The 18,901-nt window shown below is 38.7% G+C and overlaps 1 protein-coding gene across 2 annotated transcripts in view; it reads right to left on the bottom strand.

Moving 5' to 3' along the window:
- The window catches only part of GALNTL6 (polypeptide N-acetylgalactosaminyltransferase like 6), a 425,327-nt gene that overhangs the window by 67,860 nt on the left and 338,566 nt on the right, over positions 1-18,901 (bottom strand). For both annotated transcript variants that reach the window (XM_015624627.2, XM_033513661.1), the window contains exons 5-6: positions 13,367-13,552; positions 7,067-7,250 (exon numbers count right to left, since the gene is read on the bottom strand). In XM_015624627.2, coding sequence (XP_015480113.1) covers positions 7,067-7,250; positions 13,367-13,552 — 370 coding nt within the window. The remainder of the gene's footprint in view (positions 1-7,066; positions 7,251-13,366; positions 13,553-18,901) is intronic.

Here is an 18,901-nt window from a genome sequence, read left to right as displayed (position 1 = left end):
TAAGAGAAGGGTGTTGGTTTTCTCTTTCTTAGAACCAATAGGTGTCACCAAATTCTGCATGAAAGTTTCAGAGAAAATGGTTTAAAAAAATATAAATAAGAATAGAAAGAATTGCTTTAAAAAGGTGATTTATTTTTCTTTATGGAAAGCTGTTCAGACTTGATTTCATAATTTTGAAAGTGAAGCCATCTGTGTCAACAGTATGGTGATAGTTTTAAATAGCTCACCTGTATGCACTGAGCAATATAGCTCTGTCTTCTTCTTGGCCACCATCCTAGTCTTTTTTTATGTAAAGACGTATTGAAATCATGCCCAGAAGCTACTTCATTTTCTAATTACTGGTAGTATTCATGACCCATTCTATGAATCTGCCCCAGCATATGGGCATATAGACTGTCAAGCTCCAAAGTTGATACTGGTGTGAAATAGCAGGCTAACAACTCTACAAGCATTACACTCAAGATGTTTATATTTTTATGCTAAATATGATGCTCCAAGTATTAAAGAGAATTAGAAATATGAGTTTAGGCATTAGGAATAAAATTAGTACTCTTTTGTCTTGGGTGGGATGAATCACAATGACCATTTCAGTGAAAGGTAGTGTATCAAATCTGAATCAACCCAATTCAACTAGCATGTAGAACTTGATGAGTGATTTATTTCCTTGACTGAAAAATAAAATTAAACCAGCAGCAGTTTTTTAATCTTTGAATTTTTTTTTTTTTCATTCTGACAGACTACACTCTCTATAGAGCTTTCTCCTCTGTACTGGTCCTCAGAGAAAATGTACTGGTTGTACAGAACCCCTACACTGAAATCCTACCAAAGGCAGGAGGAAATGATTCAATATGAGCATATGCACACTCACAAACTCTGTGTTAGTGTTTGTACCTTTCATTGAAAAAAATTCTGATATTTCAAGGGGCCATGGGTGGATGACAGTTTGTAAAAGCTATTTTTATATCCACTATTGTTATCTCCACTAGCAGTCTTTTACAGACCATAGCTTGTCAAAACAATAAATCAAGACCGTAACTTACACAAACTCGTGCTGGTTGGAGACTGCTTCACTGTAGAGTAATGCCTTTGCATAAAACATTCCTATTGCACAGTTCAAAACAGTAGATTATACTCAGGCTTTAAAAAAATAGATGATTGTTTCTGGTTGTGAGAGGTTTTATGAATATGTTTATAGGCAGAAATCAGCCATAAAAGACATAGGCTATAAAGCACTGGGAGCTGTAGAACAGAAATCATTGTCCAAAGCACTTTCTGAACTTCAGAAAACGATAATAAAATTGTAAAAGTACTTGTCAGATTTGAAATGCAGTCTTAGCAAAGACTTTCTTTGCACCAACATGTTGTAAAAAGTATGTATTTAAATACTGAATGTAAGGAGCTGCAGAAAAAGAGTATTTCTGAGAGTATATCAAATTCAAATAAAAGAGCATCCGGATGACAGTTTACAAAATAATAATGTGATTTCAGGTCTGCAATTCAACAGAAAATGCCAAGTAACCTTCCAATCTTACACACAACTAGCTACATTAGGGTCATAAATTACATTCAAGGTTGAGAGCCTGTGATGCAAGGGAAAAGAAATATGTACTGATCACCCAATTTTATCCCTTGAGCATGTCCAAAATTTTACCCAAAAGTACATCCATTAAACATAAGTGGCTCCTATCACTGTGAGAGCCTTGTGATGGTGGAGTGATTCTATTTCTATATTATAAATAGGACACTGAGTATAGGAACTAAAATGTCAGGTGTTACAAAGTTGTTTCTACTTGCTTGAATAGCTCAGTACTTGCAAAACCATTGTCCTAGCACTTTGCTAGAGTTATATGACTCTTCATCTCTGTGTCCCTTCAGGGAGGTCTGGAGATCACAGCTCTACATTAGGAGGCAAAGAACTCTTGTAGAGTAGGGAATGGCCACACACCAAAACACTCCTAACTTCCTCAGGTGCTAGGAGTACATCCTGTAAATAGCACAACACTTCTCTCATTGGTTAAATTTTCCATCTTGAGCTGCAATTCAATAGCAAATTGTTAGGTCTCACCTTCACCTTTCCCTCCTTCCTCCATCATAAAGTTACACCACCATAAAACTGCTCAAAGAGCTCTGCAGCCCCTTCCAAACAGTTCTTTGAGTTGAACTGATGTTTTCTTGTCTGGTTAAAAGTACGTTGCAGCTGGCATGAAACTGATGCCAGTTTTCAGATCAGGCATGTGATAATATGAACTGATGTAATGTAAGCGCTGGCAGGAAATAAAGAACGGTCACCCCCAGCAGGCCTGAGCATATCAAACCCCCACTTTGAACTTCCACACAGCTTTTAGCTCAGACAGGCTATTAAATCATATAAACTGACGTGCTGTATATCACAGTCCATTATAGTAACAAGGTTATCCTATTAGTTTAAGTGGCGATTGCTTGGGTTAGGCAAACTCTGCTGGAGACCAGAGCGTCTGCACCACGGAAAGGAACAGCCAGGAGTGTGCTCCCATGCCCCAAACCTGTGTGTCCTGTAAGGGCATGCTCTCAAACCTCTGCTGTGACAGAGGAACAAACCAGCAGGTGAGCCAAGATGACCCTTTCCACAAAGCATTTAAACATCTCTGGTCACAAAGCAGGTAAACATCTCTGGTCACAAAGCAGGTAAACATCTCTGGTCACAAAGCAGGTAAACATCTCTGGTCCTCCCTGCTTATAGACTAGAAGAAAATGTCCCAAGTGATCTCCAGTTCTGCTGAATGACCACTGATCCTGGGAACAAAACAGCAAGCATCATAATAACATGATCATGATTCCACAATTGTCTGACAATTTCCCACCATGCATCAGAGCACCAATTTGAGTTGTTTGCACAACTCCACATGCAGGAGAGGAAAACAGCATCAAGCACCCTTCCAAGTCTATTTAGGTAGTTGTACACAAATTGCAGGACAAAAATCAGTACCATCACTGTGATGATCTGCAACTGTGACAGATCACTTGAATGCAATATAAAACTTCTGTTGTTTCTGTGGCACATGAAAAAGGGAAATCCCTTGATTTTCACAGACTGGAGGAGAAGGCAACCTTATTAGGGGAGAAGTCCAGTTTCCATGCCTATAAGGATTCAATGCATCCTGAAAAACTGTCACACAGATCATTCAAAAAAATCACTAATCTTAAAAGCTACATGAGATCCGTTTATGGAATAGTTGTTAAACTTCCCTATATGCTACAATGAGCATAGAAAAATATCCAATAATTCACATGGGAGCTTTGACTGAAAGTACATTTTATATGACTGAAATTTGGTTCAGTGAAACATACAGAAATTTGGCATAGCCAGTGATAAATTATATGTAAACCAAACTAATAAAATTTGTGGATGAATGCTGCCTGATCCAAGTGCAGTAACAGATTTGTCATATGACTCCCCAGTTGGTGCTAGCACATCATCTGTACCTGAATTTGTCTCCAGAAGTATTTGAGAATGTTTTACAGTCTTAAAGTCATAAACACCAAGCCAAATCTTGGTGTAAAGCTACTTGTTGTGAACAGCTGCAGAGGGCCTGACAATGGGTGAGAGTGTGTGCGAGAAGAATCTGAAAGCTGCAGTGAAGCTCCAAGTTCTGTCACAGCAAAGGATGGAGATGCTACCCCAAGTGGAACTGCAGATATAGGAACAATAAATCATGACTACTCTCACCACAAATGGATGAGAATGTCTCTTCTTCACTAGAGGGATTTTGAACTGGAAGACCGTGTTGAGATAGATGGCATCCAATGGCAGAGTACCTGGTCAAAACTGACCATAGTGGAATACAAACAAAAAACCACAAATCTCAGGAAAATATTAATTCCAGAGCACTAGCTAAGCTGGCTGAGTTTAGTAAGCTCTGTGAGCCTGTCATACCAAGAGCCTACCTGCCAACACTTCAGCTGGTTGTGTCAGCTGCAAACACGCTGCTGGTGTCTGCTGCAGCAGTACTTTGATCGTGTGCAGATGGAAAGCAAATGTACCATGCAGATAATACAACCACTGCTCTTAGGTCTTCTGTAGTTTGATCTGGTTTTACATACATTATTTCTAAGGCTGATGTGACCTTTTCTGCTTCACACATATACTTTGTTGGCATTTTAAGTGAGGGGGAAAACTCATCAGCACGCTTTTTGGATCATGTATACATTATCTGCTGGTGTTTTACTAAAAATGCTGGCAATTTTCCAGTTCATTAGGGATCATCTCAGATCTGACTCTGCTGGCAAGAAATAAAACTATTACGATACCAACAGTAAAATATTTAACCTAAATAAAAAAAATAAAAATCCCTACTGCTTACAAAATAGTAGCATAATAATTATGGTGCTGGCTGAAGCAATTTCTAGTTTTAGTACATATGTACCTAAAGGAAAACTGTTCCATATCTTTTATTCCAGAGAAGCTGTCTTGGTCAATTAAGTTACTGATGAGTAAAATGGTTTGCAATGTTTACTGTATTTGTTGTAAGCAAGGTATTAAAAACTTGAGATCTCAGCAGAGAATGCCCTAGGAGAGAAGCAGTACTGACTTTGAATTAGGAAATAATTTTTCCCCCAAGCAAAAAATCATAGTGATTATTTAAAACATATCTATTCCCATTTGCCATTCTAGGCAGAGGGTACTTTTAAGCAAGCATATTGTCCTAGCTCAGTGAGCCTTCAGTCCTGCTGGCATGTGTGGGGACAGACATGATGGTTCCTTGTGCAATGCTGCTTTTCCAGCAGCCTTGCTCCGATGTGCATCCTGTTATGGGGAAAACAAAGGAAGACTCTCATTGATTTGTGTAAGAACTGGGAAGCCTTTCCACCTGACAACCACTCAGATTACAAGAGATTTGTAGGCTGCATTGTACTATATGTTGTTCCTTGAGAAGCCATTTATCTGTCTGTGTCTTACGCTGGCAGGGCAAGGTGGGTAACAACTGCTGCCATGCTGAGGGGAACAGCAGCTCATGCAAAACTACCACATCTATTCTATACTGCAAAAAACCCCATCTTGCTAGAAAGTTTCCTATGAGAGGCTCCTCTTCGTCCTCTCTTGTCTTTGCAGCAAGATTCTGTAAGATGCATACTACAAACAAATGTGAAACAACTGATAAGCAACCCTGGCAATAGAGAAGTTTTACTTATACACACTGTGACTGCTGAACCAAATTATACAATGGTTACTTTCAGTAAGTGCCAAGCAACCACAACTGCTCAGAGGACCAAGATTCAGAGCAATTGAAGATCTAGCAGCTCTGAAGTGTTATGTGATTGCACTAGCTACATCTATGTTGTGGTGTGCTGCAGCAGGGCACCTTGCCCCTCAGAAGAGCTTATCTGTGTCTTGTTAGCTGGTGAAATAACTCAGGGCATCTTGCCCTTCACAGGAGCTTGCTAATTGGTGAAATAACTCAATCAAGACAGCTTGTTTTGCAGTGAATTTTTTTGATGCCATGAAAGTAATGCTTCCAGCTGTCAATAGATATCTTGCTGTGGAAGTGAGATCTGGAAAGATAAGCTGGAATTTCTGACTGACAGTTCACTTTACAAACTATAAAAGCTACACCAAACTTTCACAAAGCAGAAGTCTTCTGCATGTTTCCTGGAAATGTGTGGGGCTTTTTCCCCAAATCTGGGATACCTACTTCATGGTTACTCTCCCAGGGGCTGAGTGAAAGAACTGTACACTATCATTATTTTGGTGTTAAATTACATTGCCTCTTAATCTATACTAACTCTTTGCTAGCTTTAATATAGGTACCTCTACATTGTGCACTGTTCTATGTAATCTACAGTTTCTCTCTGTTTTATACTCTGTAATAAGTAACTCTGTTTAAGGCCTTTTTTCTGTTATTGCCTATCTATCAAATAAATAACTCGTTTTATAATAACCTGATCTGACATCCTTAGAACTTGCAGGCTGGAGTGATTTTAGGTGCAGGCCATACAAAATTCAAACTGCTGCCAAAAATGTAAGGCAGGGCTTGCCTGAATCTCCCACCTGATCAGTAACAAGTAGTCACATTGGCACCTAATGTAAAGAACTTCACTGGCACTTATGCTAATGCAAGATGAAGACTGAAGGGCCTGGATGGAGATAAGTAAAAAGGAACAAGTAGAATAATGAAAATGAGCCCATGAATGTCACAGTCACCTGTTTCTCCCTGCTGGTCATTCCCTGATTATTAGAGTCAGAGACACAGTTCTTCTGTTGTTGTTTCCAGATTTTGCTTTGGGGCGAGGAGTATGCTGAGGTTTCAAACTGCCATAACCTACAGTGTGGAGGCTCAGCCTGGGCTAATGAGTGTCAGCCCTGCTGGGATGTGCCTGTGTGAGAGACCTGGACACTTTCCCACATTAGAACCATTTCTGTCTGTCCTTTCTCTTCTGGTAAATATTAATCCAAACTGATCCTTACATAAGAATAATTATAAGAAAATATAAGGAAAAAGGATGTACCTTTGTGAAAAGAAGATAATTTCTGTGAATGAGCTGATCTCTACAATACTGGAATCAGAGGCTGTCTTATCTAAAATTATTTAGAAATCATCTTGGCAGTGTTCAGGTTTGACAGCTCTGTGTTTAAATTACAGCACTGCATATACAGCAGCCATATAAACAGTTATAAACAAAGCATCTGCTGGGTGTAACGTGGACTCAGCTGCTGATGCGTGTATTGCATCAGCCTCCAGCAAATAAAACATTAAATAAATTTTCTGTGAAATAAACAGAATACCTGTCATTGCAATCACTTCTTGTCTGATGCCAATACTTAACTACAAGTATGTGCCTGTCTCTCATGTACAGTCACTGAGCCAGGTTGTGTTTCCAGGCACAGCTTGTGAATTCTGCGAATTGTTGCCTTGATCCTTTTTCTAGTTTTCAGGTTTTATAAGCCTGTATAAAACCTGTTTTCTTCTATTACCTTTCATTAGCAGTAAGTGGCCTACATGGAAATGTCTGGGCTTGGATTCTGCTACAGTTACATATTTTTTTGCTTGCCCTTCTTCATGTTCCCACTCTCCCCTTTATTGCTACTTACTCAAAGGGGTCGCTGGGATCAGCTCTCTGGAGCTCTGGAGGAATCGGTATTCTTTTGTAGTACATTTCCCAGTCAAAAGCTCCTCGCATGGCATCCCCCGCCTGTGCCTCGTAGCCAAAGTGATTGTGGTCAATGACATCGATCATAGGACACACGATGGTTTTGTGGTTAAGTGCAATCTGGTCTGAAAAATGAAAGTAGAAAATAGGAAACGGCATGTCTAGTCAAGCCATCTATCATATTACTGCAAAGTGAATCCCACAGGTTTCTGATGTTTGAAGATTGTTCGCTTTGTGCCCTACGGCCCCCCCAATAATTTAATTTTTCAAATCTGTATCAAACCTTTATTTAAAGTAGAATTAATGAAGTTGGGCAATGATTAGAAGTATTTATGGTTCTTTAAATAGAAGCACATCCCTGTGATACCCACAGGAGCCCAGTTATTTGTATCTCTCTCACATTGCTGCTCTGAGCTGTCCCCAGTCTGTCAGCTACGGAACAAGCCAGCAAGTAAATGGTAAAAATACTCCTTCATCTGTGGGGATTGTGTATGGGAAGCCGCTGAGAGAGAGATTTATTCCTAAATGTGAATCTCAGCCCTTGCAACCATTCAGTCACTGTTCCTGTGGCTGTAGTGTGCATCAGCTTTGAAATCAAATGCTCCAAATTAAAGGCAAACTCCAACACAAAGAGCAAAACAGAGCTTGTGTCCTTTTTTTTGTACCAATCTTTGAGTTATAAAGAAGGCTCCACAGTATTATTCTTACCTGCTTTCTAAAGAAAGGGGTTTAGTTTTGCTTTAAAAAAAAAATTAGAACTGTGAGACTAAATCAAATTCCCATCTCTAGCATAAGCTCAGCTGGGCCTGAGTCTGCTTTGGTGAATCTTATTGCTTAATCTTATAGAGCTCCTCTGAAAAGAAAGAAAAGAAAAGAAGATAGGCCAACATCAAGAACTAGGCAGAAGAATAATGGTTTGAAATGAGGAAGTGCAGAGAAAACCTATAGCTGTGTCAACATGAAAGGACAATAAAAAACTACTGATGAACCCTCAAAAAAACCCTAAAATCTTAAAATTCCAAGTATAATAAAACTTTTTCTCTGAATGGCATCTTAGATTCTTTACATGATTTAGTACATTTTAGGGCCTATGTGGAAAAGTTGTTTTATGTTTTTTTTTTGTTTTGTTGCATAGATTTCACTGATACTTGATAGTACCCTAAAAACAATCCGAGGGCTGAGTGTGGATTGAACACTTAGATAGGAGGGCAGGTAATACTGATGTAATGATTAATTACACAGATTCTGCTTCCATGCTTCTGAGGGACAGAAGGAAAAAAAAAAAGATTATTTTCACAAAACATCTGGGTCTTTATATTTATTCTCAGAAGTTTAAGTTTAGAAACACTGTCCAAATCAGGGATCAATGCTGCTAGTGAGAAATTACTGTGACTGGAAGTTCAGCACGCTTTTACATCCTTGTCCTTTAACGGTGAAATAAATTTAAAACACAGGCTCTCACAAAATTCTAGGAAACTCATCTCACAGATAATGGCTGCATTACTGTTGCTATTGCCAAATATAATTGCATTCACTGGCACACTGTATAGTGTTATCTGTGATCATTATATAAAGTCACTTTTACATAATCTCTTTCCTGTGATGGCCCTCCTAATAGTTATAGGGCTTCTAACAATCTGTCTCTGATTTCCCCCTTCTAAATTGATTGGAGTAGAGAAACTAAATGGGATTGATTTGTCTGGAGCAGGTCAAAGGTAGACTCATAGTGCTTTAGCATCCTTCTCTTCATCTTTAAAAGCTGCTGTCTTTAAATACAATGAAGGATTTGAAGTTTTCATGTCACATGCAGAGATAGTCAGGGGGAAATTTATTTGAGCAATGCTCAAGCTCAATCTGTCTTCATTTCTCCAAGTCTCAAGAATTCTGCAAGTATGATGATGCTTACCTGCCTGTTTTAGTGTGTTTCTCAGAACATGCTTCTCAGCTTCCAAAATATATTAGAGATAAGGAAGCACAGGAAAATCTTGACTTTTGATGAAACCGGGCTGTTTGTAATTATGCAAAAGACAAAGCAACCAAACTTGCAGTCTCAATGTTTCCTTCAGTATGCTTAAAATAATGAATTTTACATACATACTACTTAGGTTTAAATGTAGTCGCAGTATGAATTTAGGAAAAAGAAAGAAAAAGCTGTTGGGCTAACTTATATTTGGTGAGCGTGGTGGTATCACAGACTTAGAGATGCAAACATGGTGCTGCCTTTATCAGCCACTGCTCTTTCCTCCACCTGCTCCTAATGCCAGACACTGAATGTCACAGCTGAAAAGCTTTACAGTTTCTCTTCCACTGCCTTTACTCCTCATCCTCTTACGGATTCTTACTGGTCTGAAAAGACCCATTATTTCACTACATATATGCTTCAGTTAAAGGGAAGAACAAATAGATAAGCATCACTGTACATGCAAAAATCTTGCAGATTTGAGGGAAAGCCTGGGAACAGGAGGGGACATTGCTCAGAGCTTTCTCCCAAGAAATTTTAACCAATACATGCATGCATACATACGTATTTATATTCAGCATTTTTAGGATCAAACAGAGTAAGCATATATGGCAATAAACAGAAGTTTTCAATATGGGATGAGTCACTATCTCAGAATATAGGTTTTACCTACAGGTCATCTCTTTTATTTCAAGCTGGGCTAGATAAAGTAACAATGCCAGTTTGACAATAGTCTTATTTTTGCAATTTTTCAATGCAAATATTTTTATTATCATACTTAAGTATATGATTACAGATAATGACAACAGTTGAGTGACTCGGCAACTGAGTTGCCGTAAGTAGTTGGACCCTCAGCTCCTCCTCTTGTCAAGCCATACATCATACATATGTTGGATGGATAACAAGCAGGTGTTTTGAAAACTTGCTAAGCATAACCCGAATGGGATATATTTTTAATTCTTAGACAGGAAAGGAATCTGTTTTAATAAACCTAATTCTGGTAGCCTATGTCACTATTGATCTACTGTCCATCTTTCCTCTTACTGCTCCTGTAGGAACATCAGCAGAAGGAAATACATGCCTGCACCTTTCTGGTTTGCCATTCAAGTTTCTTACCTGAAATAATTGTGTAACTGTGATTTCACACTGCACTAAACTCTCAACTGCTGGAGTCCAAGCCACACCTTTCCCTCTGCTGAGGAGTGACAACAAACAGCTGTGTTTGCCAAACCTTTTACATCACTACACCTGCTTACTCAGTGACCATCAGTCAAAACTCTCTAGTATCACAGAGTGACTAACTTAAGCTTAAGAGCCCCTTTAAAGAAAGAAATAATCTAAATAAAGTTTAAAGAAAATAAAGTATTTTACACCCATTTTTAAGAAAACAAAACAAAGGACTGTAACTGAAAACAACTGTGGCTCAGCTCCACAAAGCCATTTAGATACCCTAAAAATACTGAAATAACTCAGTCTTCCTTTGGTCTAAAAGCTGATAGTTAATTCTGAAAAGATAAGTTAGATACTTAAATAGCTCTGAGAACCATCTTTAAGTGATTGCTCTTGGTTCCTCACCCCCTTATCTAAATTTCAAGGTCTCATTTGGAACAAAACCTGGCTTGCAACAGTGGAAACAGCTGCTCCTCTCAGCAAAGACTGCCAGTCCAGAGCAGGGCTGAAACATGTATTTGTTGAGGATTTTTCACTACTCATGCCAGATACAATCGGAGCTAAAACATAGGAGCTTCAAAGCAACTAACACTCAACATGTCCTCTGCTGTGGTTTCCCTGAATGACTTTCAGTCACATGCTGTGCTGAGTGAATCACAAAATACAACTTCAGATAAACACTTGAAAACATACATTAACTTTACTATTATGCATCATCTGATTTCAGTAGAGTAAGTATTTGCTATCTAAAGTTTATAGGAAAATTCTTATTCCTTTAGAAAAACAGGGCACAGGGAAAATATACTAAGTGTGTGTTCATTTTCTATTTGTCCTTTTTGTAATGCTCTACTTTTTCTTTCAAAATAAAAAAGATTTGATTCTGGGCTTCAGTATTCCTCAAGACTCATTTCTAGGTCCTCTGGGCGATTGGTTATCTACAGGTATTCTACTCCATGTGGAAAGATCTCATTCCTCTTGAGAACTGAGGGGCGCTGATGCAGTTGCTCTCATCTTTCCAGTTTTCTGGTTTGAGGCTGAGGGTTCAATACCCAACTGCAACCTGGCTGCAATTATGAATCCTTTTTCGTCATTTTTCGGTTTTTATAGGGTGAAATCTAGCTAGATGTATGGAACAGATTACCTCATGTGAGATCACACAGGCTAAGGGATCAGACCCAGCCAGGATGGGTTTATGAAAGTCTGGTCCTGCCCAACTGACCATCTTCTACAAGCAGGTAACCTAGTGGATGTAGAGAAAGGCTGTGGATATTGTCCACCTGGATTTCAGTAAAGCCTTTGGTACTGTCTCTCACAGCATTAGATGCACTCTTCACTGGATCAAAAAAGTGGCTGGATGGCCAGCCCAGTGAGTCGTGGTGAATGAAGTTAAATCCAGCTGGTGGAAGGCTGGAAGTGTTTTTCCCCAGGGAATCAGTACTAGGGCCAGTACTTTATAACATCTTTATCAATGATCTAGACAAGGGGATCAAGTGCACCCTCAGTTGCAGATGACACCAAGCTGGATGGGAGTGTCAATCTGCTGGAGGGCAGAAAGGCTCTACAGAGAGAGCTGGACAGACTGGAACAAGAACTGAGGCCTTTGGATGCTAACAACCCCATGCAGCTCTACAGGCCTACAGGTGCACACCTGGGAAGCAGCCCAGAGGAAAAGGGCCTGGGGTGTGGTTGACAGCAGCTGAACATGAGCCAGCTGTGGCCAGGTGGCCAGGAAGGCCAGCGGCATCCTGGCCTGTATCAGCAATAGTGTGGCCAGCAGGAGCAGGGCAGGGATTGTCTTTCCGTACTCAGCGCTGGTGAGGCTGCACATCAAGTACTGTGTCCAGTTTTGGGACCCTCAATACAGGAAGGATATTGAGGGGCTGGAACAAGTTCAGACAAGGGCAATGGAGCTGGTGAAGACTCTGGAGCATAAGTCCTGTGAGGAGCAGCTGAGGGAGATGGAGTTCAGCCTGGAGAAAAGGAGGCTCATGGAATACCTTATTGCTCTCTACAACTGCTTGAAGAGAGGTTGTGGTGAGGGGGCTGGTCTCTTTTTGTGACAGGACAAACAGAACTGGCCTCAACTTGGATTTCTCTCTGCTCCTTTATGATATTTGTGCTTCACATGAAGACATGGATGTTATTTTTAAAAATGCAGATGTTGTAAATGAGGGTAAGGGGGTAACAAGAGGAACAACTGTATGCATGATTTGCTATGGAAGCTAGGAAGGATAAAAATTTGGAATTTTGTGCATTATCTTATTACTGATCTGAAGAGAAACTAGTTAATAGTTTTTTTCTTGGTCTCTACTGATAGCTCATTAGAAGAACGGCACATGTTGCTGCAAATGCTTTATCAGCTTACTGTGTGGCCCCAGAGTCCTAACAACACAATTCAAGGAACAATAACCATTAATTAGTGAGACCATAAGCTTCTGTGTACTTACAGAAGACTTTTTTAATGAATACAAATTTCTTTATTAGGCAGCTCAGAAATGTTCTTTGGTTATGGTAGCAAAAAGCACTCATTTTGTAAAGTATATGTACTTTGCATGTAGTCAGGTGTGTAGAAAAGAGAACATTGTTTCCTGAAGTGAAATCCTAGACTACAACAATTGATTCTTTCCATTCCTTTAACTAATGGAGCTTTGCTGGCTGCAGCTGGAATCCAGCAAAGCAGTCAATAGCAAATCATTCCTTCTGAGCTTCCCGTTGTGAATGCTATTGCTATTGGATTTAACACTGAGGCCTTGGATATATTTACAGCAAAAACTGTTTTAATGCAATGTGGAAAACTAGGAAGGAGTACAATACCTTCTTAACAAACATTTTCATGTGTATAGTAAGGACACAGCATTATACTAAAAATAAAATAAATTATAAGCTAAAGCAATACTGCAAGATTTTACAAATGCTTTAGTCTCAGGAAACAAAATGCAGCTGCTCACATTTTTTGGAGTTCTCTCTCATCCTGACACTTCAGAAAGATCAGAACTGCAGCAGAACTCCAAACACTTTGATACAGTGTATGGCCTGTTTACTGTGGGACATTGCTTCAATTGTTAGTTGTATGTTCTGATTTTAATGTCTGATGAATGCTCGTGCACTTACTGAGCAAGGGTGGTAGCCAATTCACGTTGACTTCGCAGTGGGAATCCAGAAATGTCAAGACTTCTCCTCTAGCCAGCGAGGCTCCAAGCAGCCTGGTCCGAATGAGCCCTTCTCGTTTCTTGGTACGCACAATCCTCACCTTGGCAAAACGGACCATGTATTCCTCCAGCTTCTCTTTTAAATGTTCTAGAAAGAAGGGCAAAGAAAGCGTCAGTGGTGCCAGGCCTGGAGGAGCCAACAGAAGGACAGGTTGGTGTACAGCCTGCAAGTTACTTATCTATTTCCATCCCTAGTCACTTCAAGTCCTTCAAACTCTGCAACAAATCCTCCTGAGATGGTTGAGAAAGTGCAAATACTCTCTATTTTATCACACAGAGGAAGACACTGACACTGCTGCAGTTGCTACTGGCAACCTGCCATCCACAATATAATGGCCAAAACAGCTACAGGATATTCATCCATTCTCTGCCTCCTGCAGCCCAAAGCCATATAAACATTCTGGCATGCCATTTTATAAACAGTGTCCTTTCCAAGTCAGTTTCCTATATCAGCTTATTATGAAGAACTATGCATGGAAATAAATTAAAAAATAAAACTAGCACAATGAGGTTATTTTTGTAATGGGAAGGAAAACAGACATGAAGAAAGATCTTAATAGTTACCAGCATGAAGCACACAGACAGCTAACTTCCTAATAAAATTAGGCTGCAAATGTAAAGTAGTTGATAGGTTCTCTGATCTGTGAAATCTGGTTCTGTTTGTATCGCAAAACATCATCTTTGGGAGCATTTTTTCTTCTGACAAAAAGAAAACAAAAAAACACCCTACAGTTTTGCATCTTCCTAAGTACATCTAAAACACAAGTCCTGATCTTTTGCCTTTGCTATAACACCTCAGCTTGCCACTAGTTACTTTGGGAAAATATGATCATTTCATTCATCAAGGGAAAAGGGAGAGAAAAGTTCAGTCTCTTATAATTAAAACCATTGATAAGCTGCATTAGTGATGCGAAGGATTGCAAGCTAAGTCTCATGGAAATGGCTTTGCCAGATTATGTTTGTTTCTGATATCAGCTACTAATTCTTTGGACTTTTATGGACAACACAGGCCTTGTTCCTGGTTCTTACATCACTACAAATTGCAAGAAGTTTGCTGTGGACTAGACAAAAGGACTTCCATTCAGCAGTATCCTGAAGTATATAATGCTGACACACAAATTTAAGGCAATGAGCAAACAAGTCACAGCAGACAATACAGGCACATCGTGTGTAAAAATAAAATTAAGCTCCAGTGAAAAAGAGCTCCCTCCACATGTTTCTTTTCATCTTGTTTTTTTCCTAGCTGACAAACACATACAACTTTCCAAAGCTACCTGCAGAATAAGGAAAAAGTAGAACACTGATGTGCATTTAGTGAAAGAGTACTACATGGGATGATCCTCCATACTGAGGAATCCTGATGCAGAGTGACACAGAAGAGGGACTGGGAACATCACACTGCAATGATTACAGAACAGGTTGGGGCTTCTAGGAGGAGAAACTCAACACTCTGGAGACATCCTGAGTCAACAAAGAGGTTTGTGCTCACAGCACTGCCTGGGAGAAGTATTAGGTCAAGTGACGAAAGCAAAGTCTGAGACAAAAACAAAATTAATGAATGATATTCAGATAAATATAGAAAGTTTTTGTCTTCTGCTCTGTGGTTGACTGTAGAATACACATTTAATTTCCTAAATAAGAAGGAAAGAAGAACCCATTCTTCCATCCCATTTCACTATTTACATGCTCACAAAAATCCCAATAGTAACAACTTCAAGAGATATTCTGTGTCTTGAATGGTGGTTTCTGTATGACCAATCATATTCACAGGACAAGGCCTGTGTGCTACTCTGACTCATTTTAGCTACCAGCTACAATTCAGTTTTGTGACTGAACTGAGGTTTATTCAAGCCCTGGATCATTTTGTGCCCACAGGCAAGACTGTTTAAAGTGTATATTTATTGAACTGTTTTCTGTTTTTATGAGCTCCATTGAGACTATTCCCATAGCGCAGGAAAATAGAAGAAGGGAAATAGACCTTAAAAACAAAGATACAAAGACCTTGCAGGTAATATAAGAAAGTCTGTTAGGGCTGTCAGTCTGGATTTTTTTCTATATTGTAAATCGTATCATCTAATAGCCATGAAAAATGAAAAAGCTCCAAAGTGACAGGTTGTTACATATTTCCAAAGTAAATCAAATCTAATCAGTTAGGTGCCATAGGTTCTGTTAGTCCTCAGACACCAGAAATTTCCTGTAGTTCTCGAAGGTCACCTAACCCTTCTCCTTTTCTGTCCACAAATCTTCAGTTGTTTGTGCTGAATAGTGCATAGGGACCCAGCACCAAAAGCAAGACCACACTGCTGCACATTGTTTAGACAAGCACTACTAAAAAAGAATGGGATTGCTCAGCCAGAACACACCTCTCCAGCTCTAGAAGCAATCACTAAAGGCCTTGGCTATAGTACAAATCCCCCATTATCACCCGCCTGCCCTCGGAGATGGGTTCACTGATGAGACTCCAGTCGACCAGGAGCTACTACACAGCTCTGAGCTTCATTATGTGTCAGACACAATTGCTTTACTCTTCCCTGTTTCTAGGCAGTTTTCCTCTTTGTAGGTGAAGGCAGCTACCAGAAAGCATCTAAACCCTCTGATGGAGAGAAGTAGGAGCCTTACTTGGACAATCCAAATTGTTTGTGGTGTTGGTAGGCTCCCTGATGCCTGGAGGCACAGGTGAGTTGGGCCTTCAGTAGCTGGGTGTCACAATGGCTAGGGTAAGACCCTCAGAGCAGGCAGTTTGAATACGGCCACCACCGATGTTTAAATGAACTGGTACAAATGCACTCTTTTCATGCATTCTGATTGTTATCACTTATCTTGAGCCAATTTAATTCACTGAAATTCGGTTTCATACAAAAAAATTAATTTCATTCCTTCCACATCTTTCAGTGAGCAAATTCTGAAAGCTGAGTGCCTATCTTCTCAGGAAAACACTTCAGGGAGAGATGATGTAAACTATCAAATTATGATACATTCTTTTCTCTTCTTATATCAATTGCTAAATAACAATAGAGTTGAATAATATGATTTGATTGTCATTAGTTGTATTGGAGCTTGAAATCTATTAAATCAATGGTAGTTCATACTGTTCTTTCATTGCTTCAGATTCCTTGCAAACTCAGGAAAAAGGTCTCTTAAACTTTAAATCTTTTCTTTGTCAAAGATAATATCGGAAATTCTGTGGAACAAACAAAAGCTATGTACAATCTTCCTTCCTCTCACTCAGATAGCTCTTCACACATTTTAGACAGCATGTCACTTGATTTGTGAAGAACTGCATTAAAACATCCAGCATATCTTTTGATACCAGAAGTACATATCCCAAAATTATTTTCATCTACTCAATTAATCCCATGACTAAATGATTTTATTATTTTCTCCTTGCTGCTTAAGGAACAAAAAATAAATAAAAATAAATAAAATTTACACATCTTGTTTACACAGAATTCTAAGTGCATCCTCATTTTGACATATCTGGAAGTAGTAAGGAAGAAAACAAAAGCAATAACTCATGAATTTTACAGAGCTTAGTTCAAAAAGCGACATTAAAAGATCAGGTCTACATACAAAATAAAGTATATGGATTACTAGAGACATGCAAGGTATCTAAATTTTATAAACTAGTTAGTTACATGTTAGAAATATCCTAACAGTAAGTCATGACATAGTCAAATAGAGGCCTGCAACAATACCTATTCTATCATTAGTTTTGAGATATGGCAAGGATGATGGTTTGGGAATTTATTTGGGAAAAAATTCTCAATAACTACAAATAACTAGAAAAACATTGCAAAGTATTTAAGTTCAATGACCAACTCCAATATGGTTGTGAGAATGAAGATATCTTACAGTGAAGGAAACAAATTCCCTTTTGGATCCATAAGTAATGATTTTTAAAACTTAAATCATTACAAAAGTGCTCTCATACTCTAATTTGTCCTGCAATGGCTTGTGGCACTATCTGTTTCTAATTTTCCCAATCTTGAAAAGCAAAAATAAACATTGAGTAACAGCCAGAGACAGTAGAACAGTAGTAGTTTTAAAGAAAATTGCAATATTTTCTACTATTTATATAAATAGTAAAAACGTATCTTTCATTTTTAACCACATTTTTTGGTTGACAACCAGTGTTTGTGATTACTAACAAATTTAGATTTTTAAAATCTTGTCTTTTGCCAAATCTATTAGAAGGAACTTTCCCTTTTCACAGAACTCCATAAATTTCCCTCACAGAAGAGAACACCAAATATTTTATTTCCTAAAGTACAACTGCATTTTCTCACAGACCCAATCTATTTTGTTGCTAATGCTACCTCCAGAAGCATCATCTCACACACAAATCCTGTATGTTACACATATACATTTACGACTAAGCAAACTCAAGTGCACGAGTAAACATGCATTAATCAATATCAGCACAAAACTGCAATTCTAGAGAAATTATTTGTAAGAAATTATAATGCAGTGTGTAAAATAGAAAGCAACCTTAAATAAAAAGGCATTTAAATGTCCAGAGGACAACACAATCTGCCCATTCATTACCAAAGGAAACAGTTCAAACAGATTTGCCATGACAATAGAATAGGGAGGTAGGATGCTTTAATTTATATTCTGTAGTACTATATAAATTATATTTTCTGAGTTGGGCATGAGAGAGAAGCCAGTACTGAAATTCTACAATAAGCTATAAATGGTACTTTTGCATGTAAAGAAACTATATCCCTTTCATTAGATATGGGGAGCAAATATTTAATTTGTAATTTAAAAGTAAATACATCATACTTTTCTCTATAGTGCTGATCAAATGAATCCCTGAATCATAAGTTTGACACATGCCAGGCTAGGGCAAGAGCTGGCACAAGAGGTGACAAATAAAGAATAATGCATGGGCAGGCTGTTTAGAGGCTGTCACTGCTCTGACAAGTGATGATAAAGGGAAGTATTATGTCTCTTCTAGTGACAGCCTGTAAACAAATTCTCCATTGTAATTGTTCTGTATGGGCCTCCTCTGTCTTCATTTAAAGTCTGGAGAAGTTTTTCTAAAATAATAGCAGAGACACAATTGCTTGGTCATAATAATTAGAGAGCTACACAAGCAGAGTACCTGTTTACTAAATTTGGTGCCCAGAAATAAATTGGAAACCAGGGTTCTGTCTTTGACAGAAAAAAAATCATGAAGTAGTAAAAAGCAGGACTGAAATTCTTCTCTCATGTTGGGATACAGATAATGCATTTCATTTTAACATGAGGACCCATGTTACCGTGTGATAAAAAATGTTCCTCCAGGGTTATTGAGAATGCGTTAAGGGAGACTTAGAAGACTGCAGGAAAGCCAGAGCTGGTCTTCAGGATGTGCTTGACTTTAATATGGACTTCAGTATGAAAAAGGAAGGAAAATACAGAGAAAATAAAGCATTTTGTTAAGCCCACTTCT

This window comes from Parus major, chromosome 4, assembly GCF_001522545.3.
Source record: "Parus major isolate Abel chromosome 4, Parus_major1.1, whole genome shotgun sequence".
Lineage (NCBI taxonomy): Eukaryota > Metazoa > Chordata > Aves > Passeriformes > Paridae > Parus > Parus major.
Note: the sequence above shows the minus strand (reverse complement) of the source record. Positions and strands in the feature narration are given on the sequence as shown.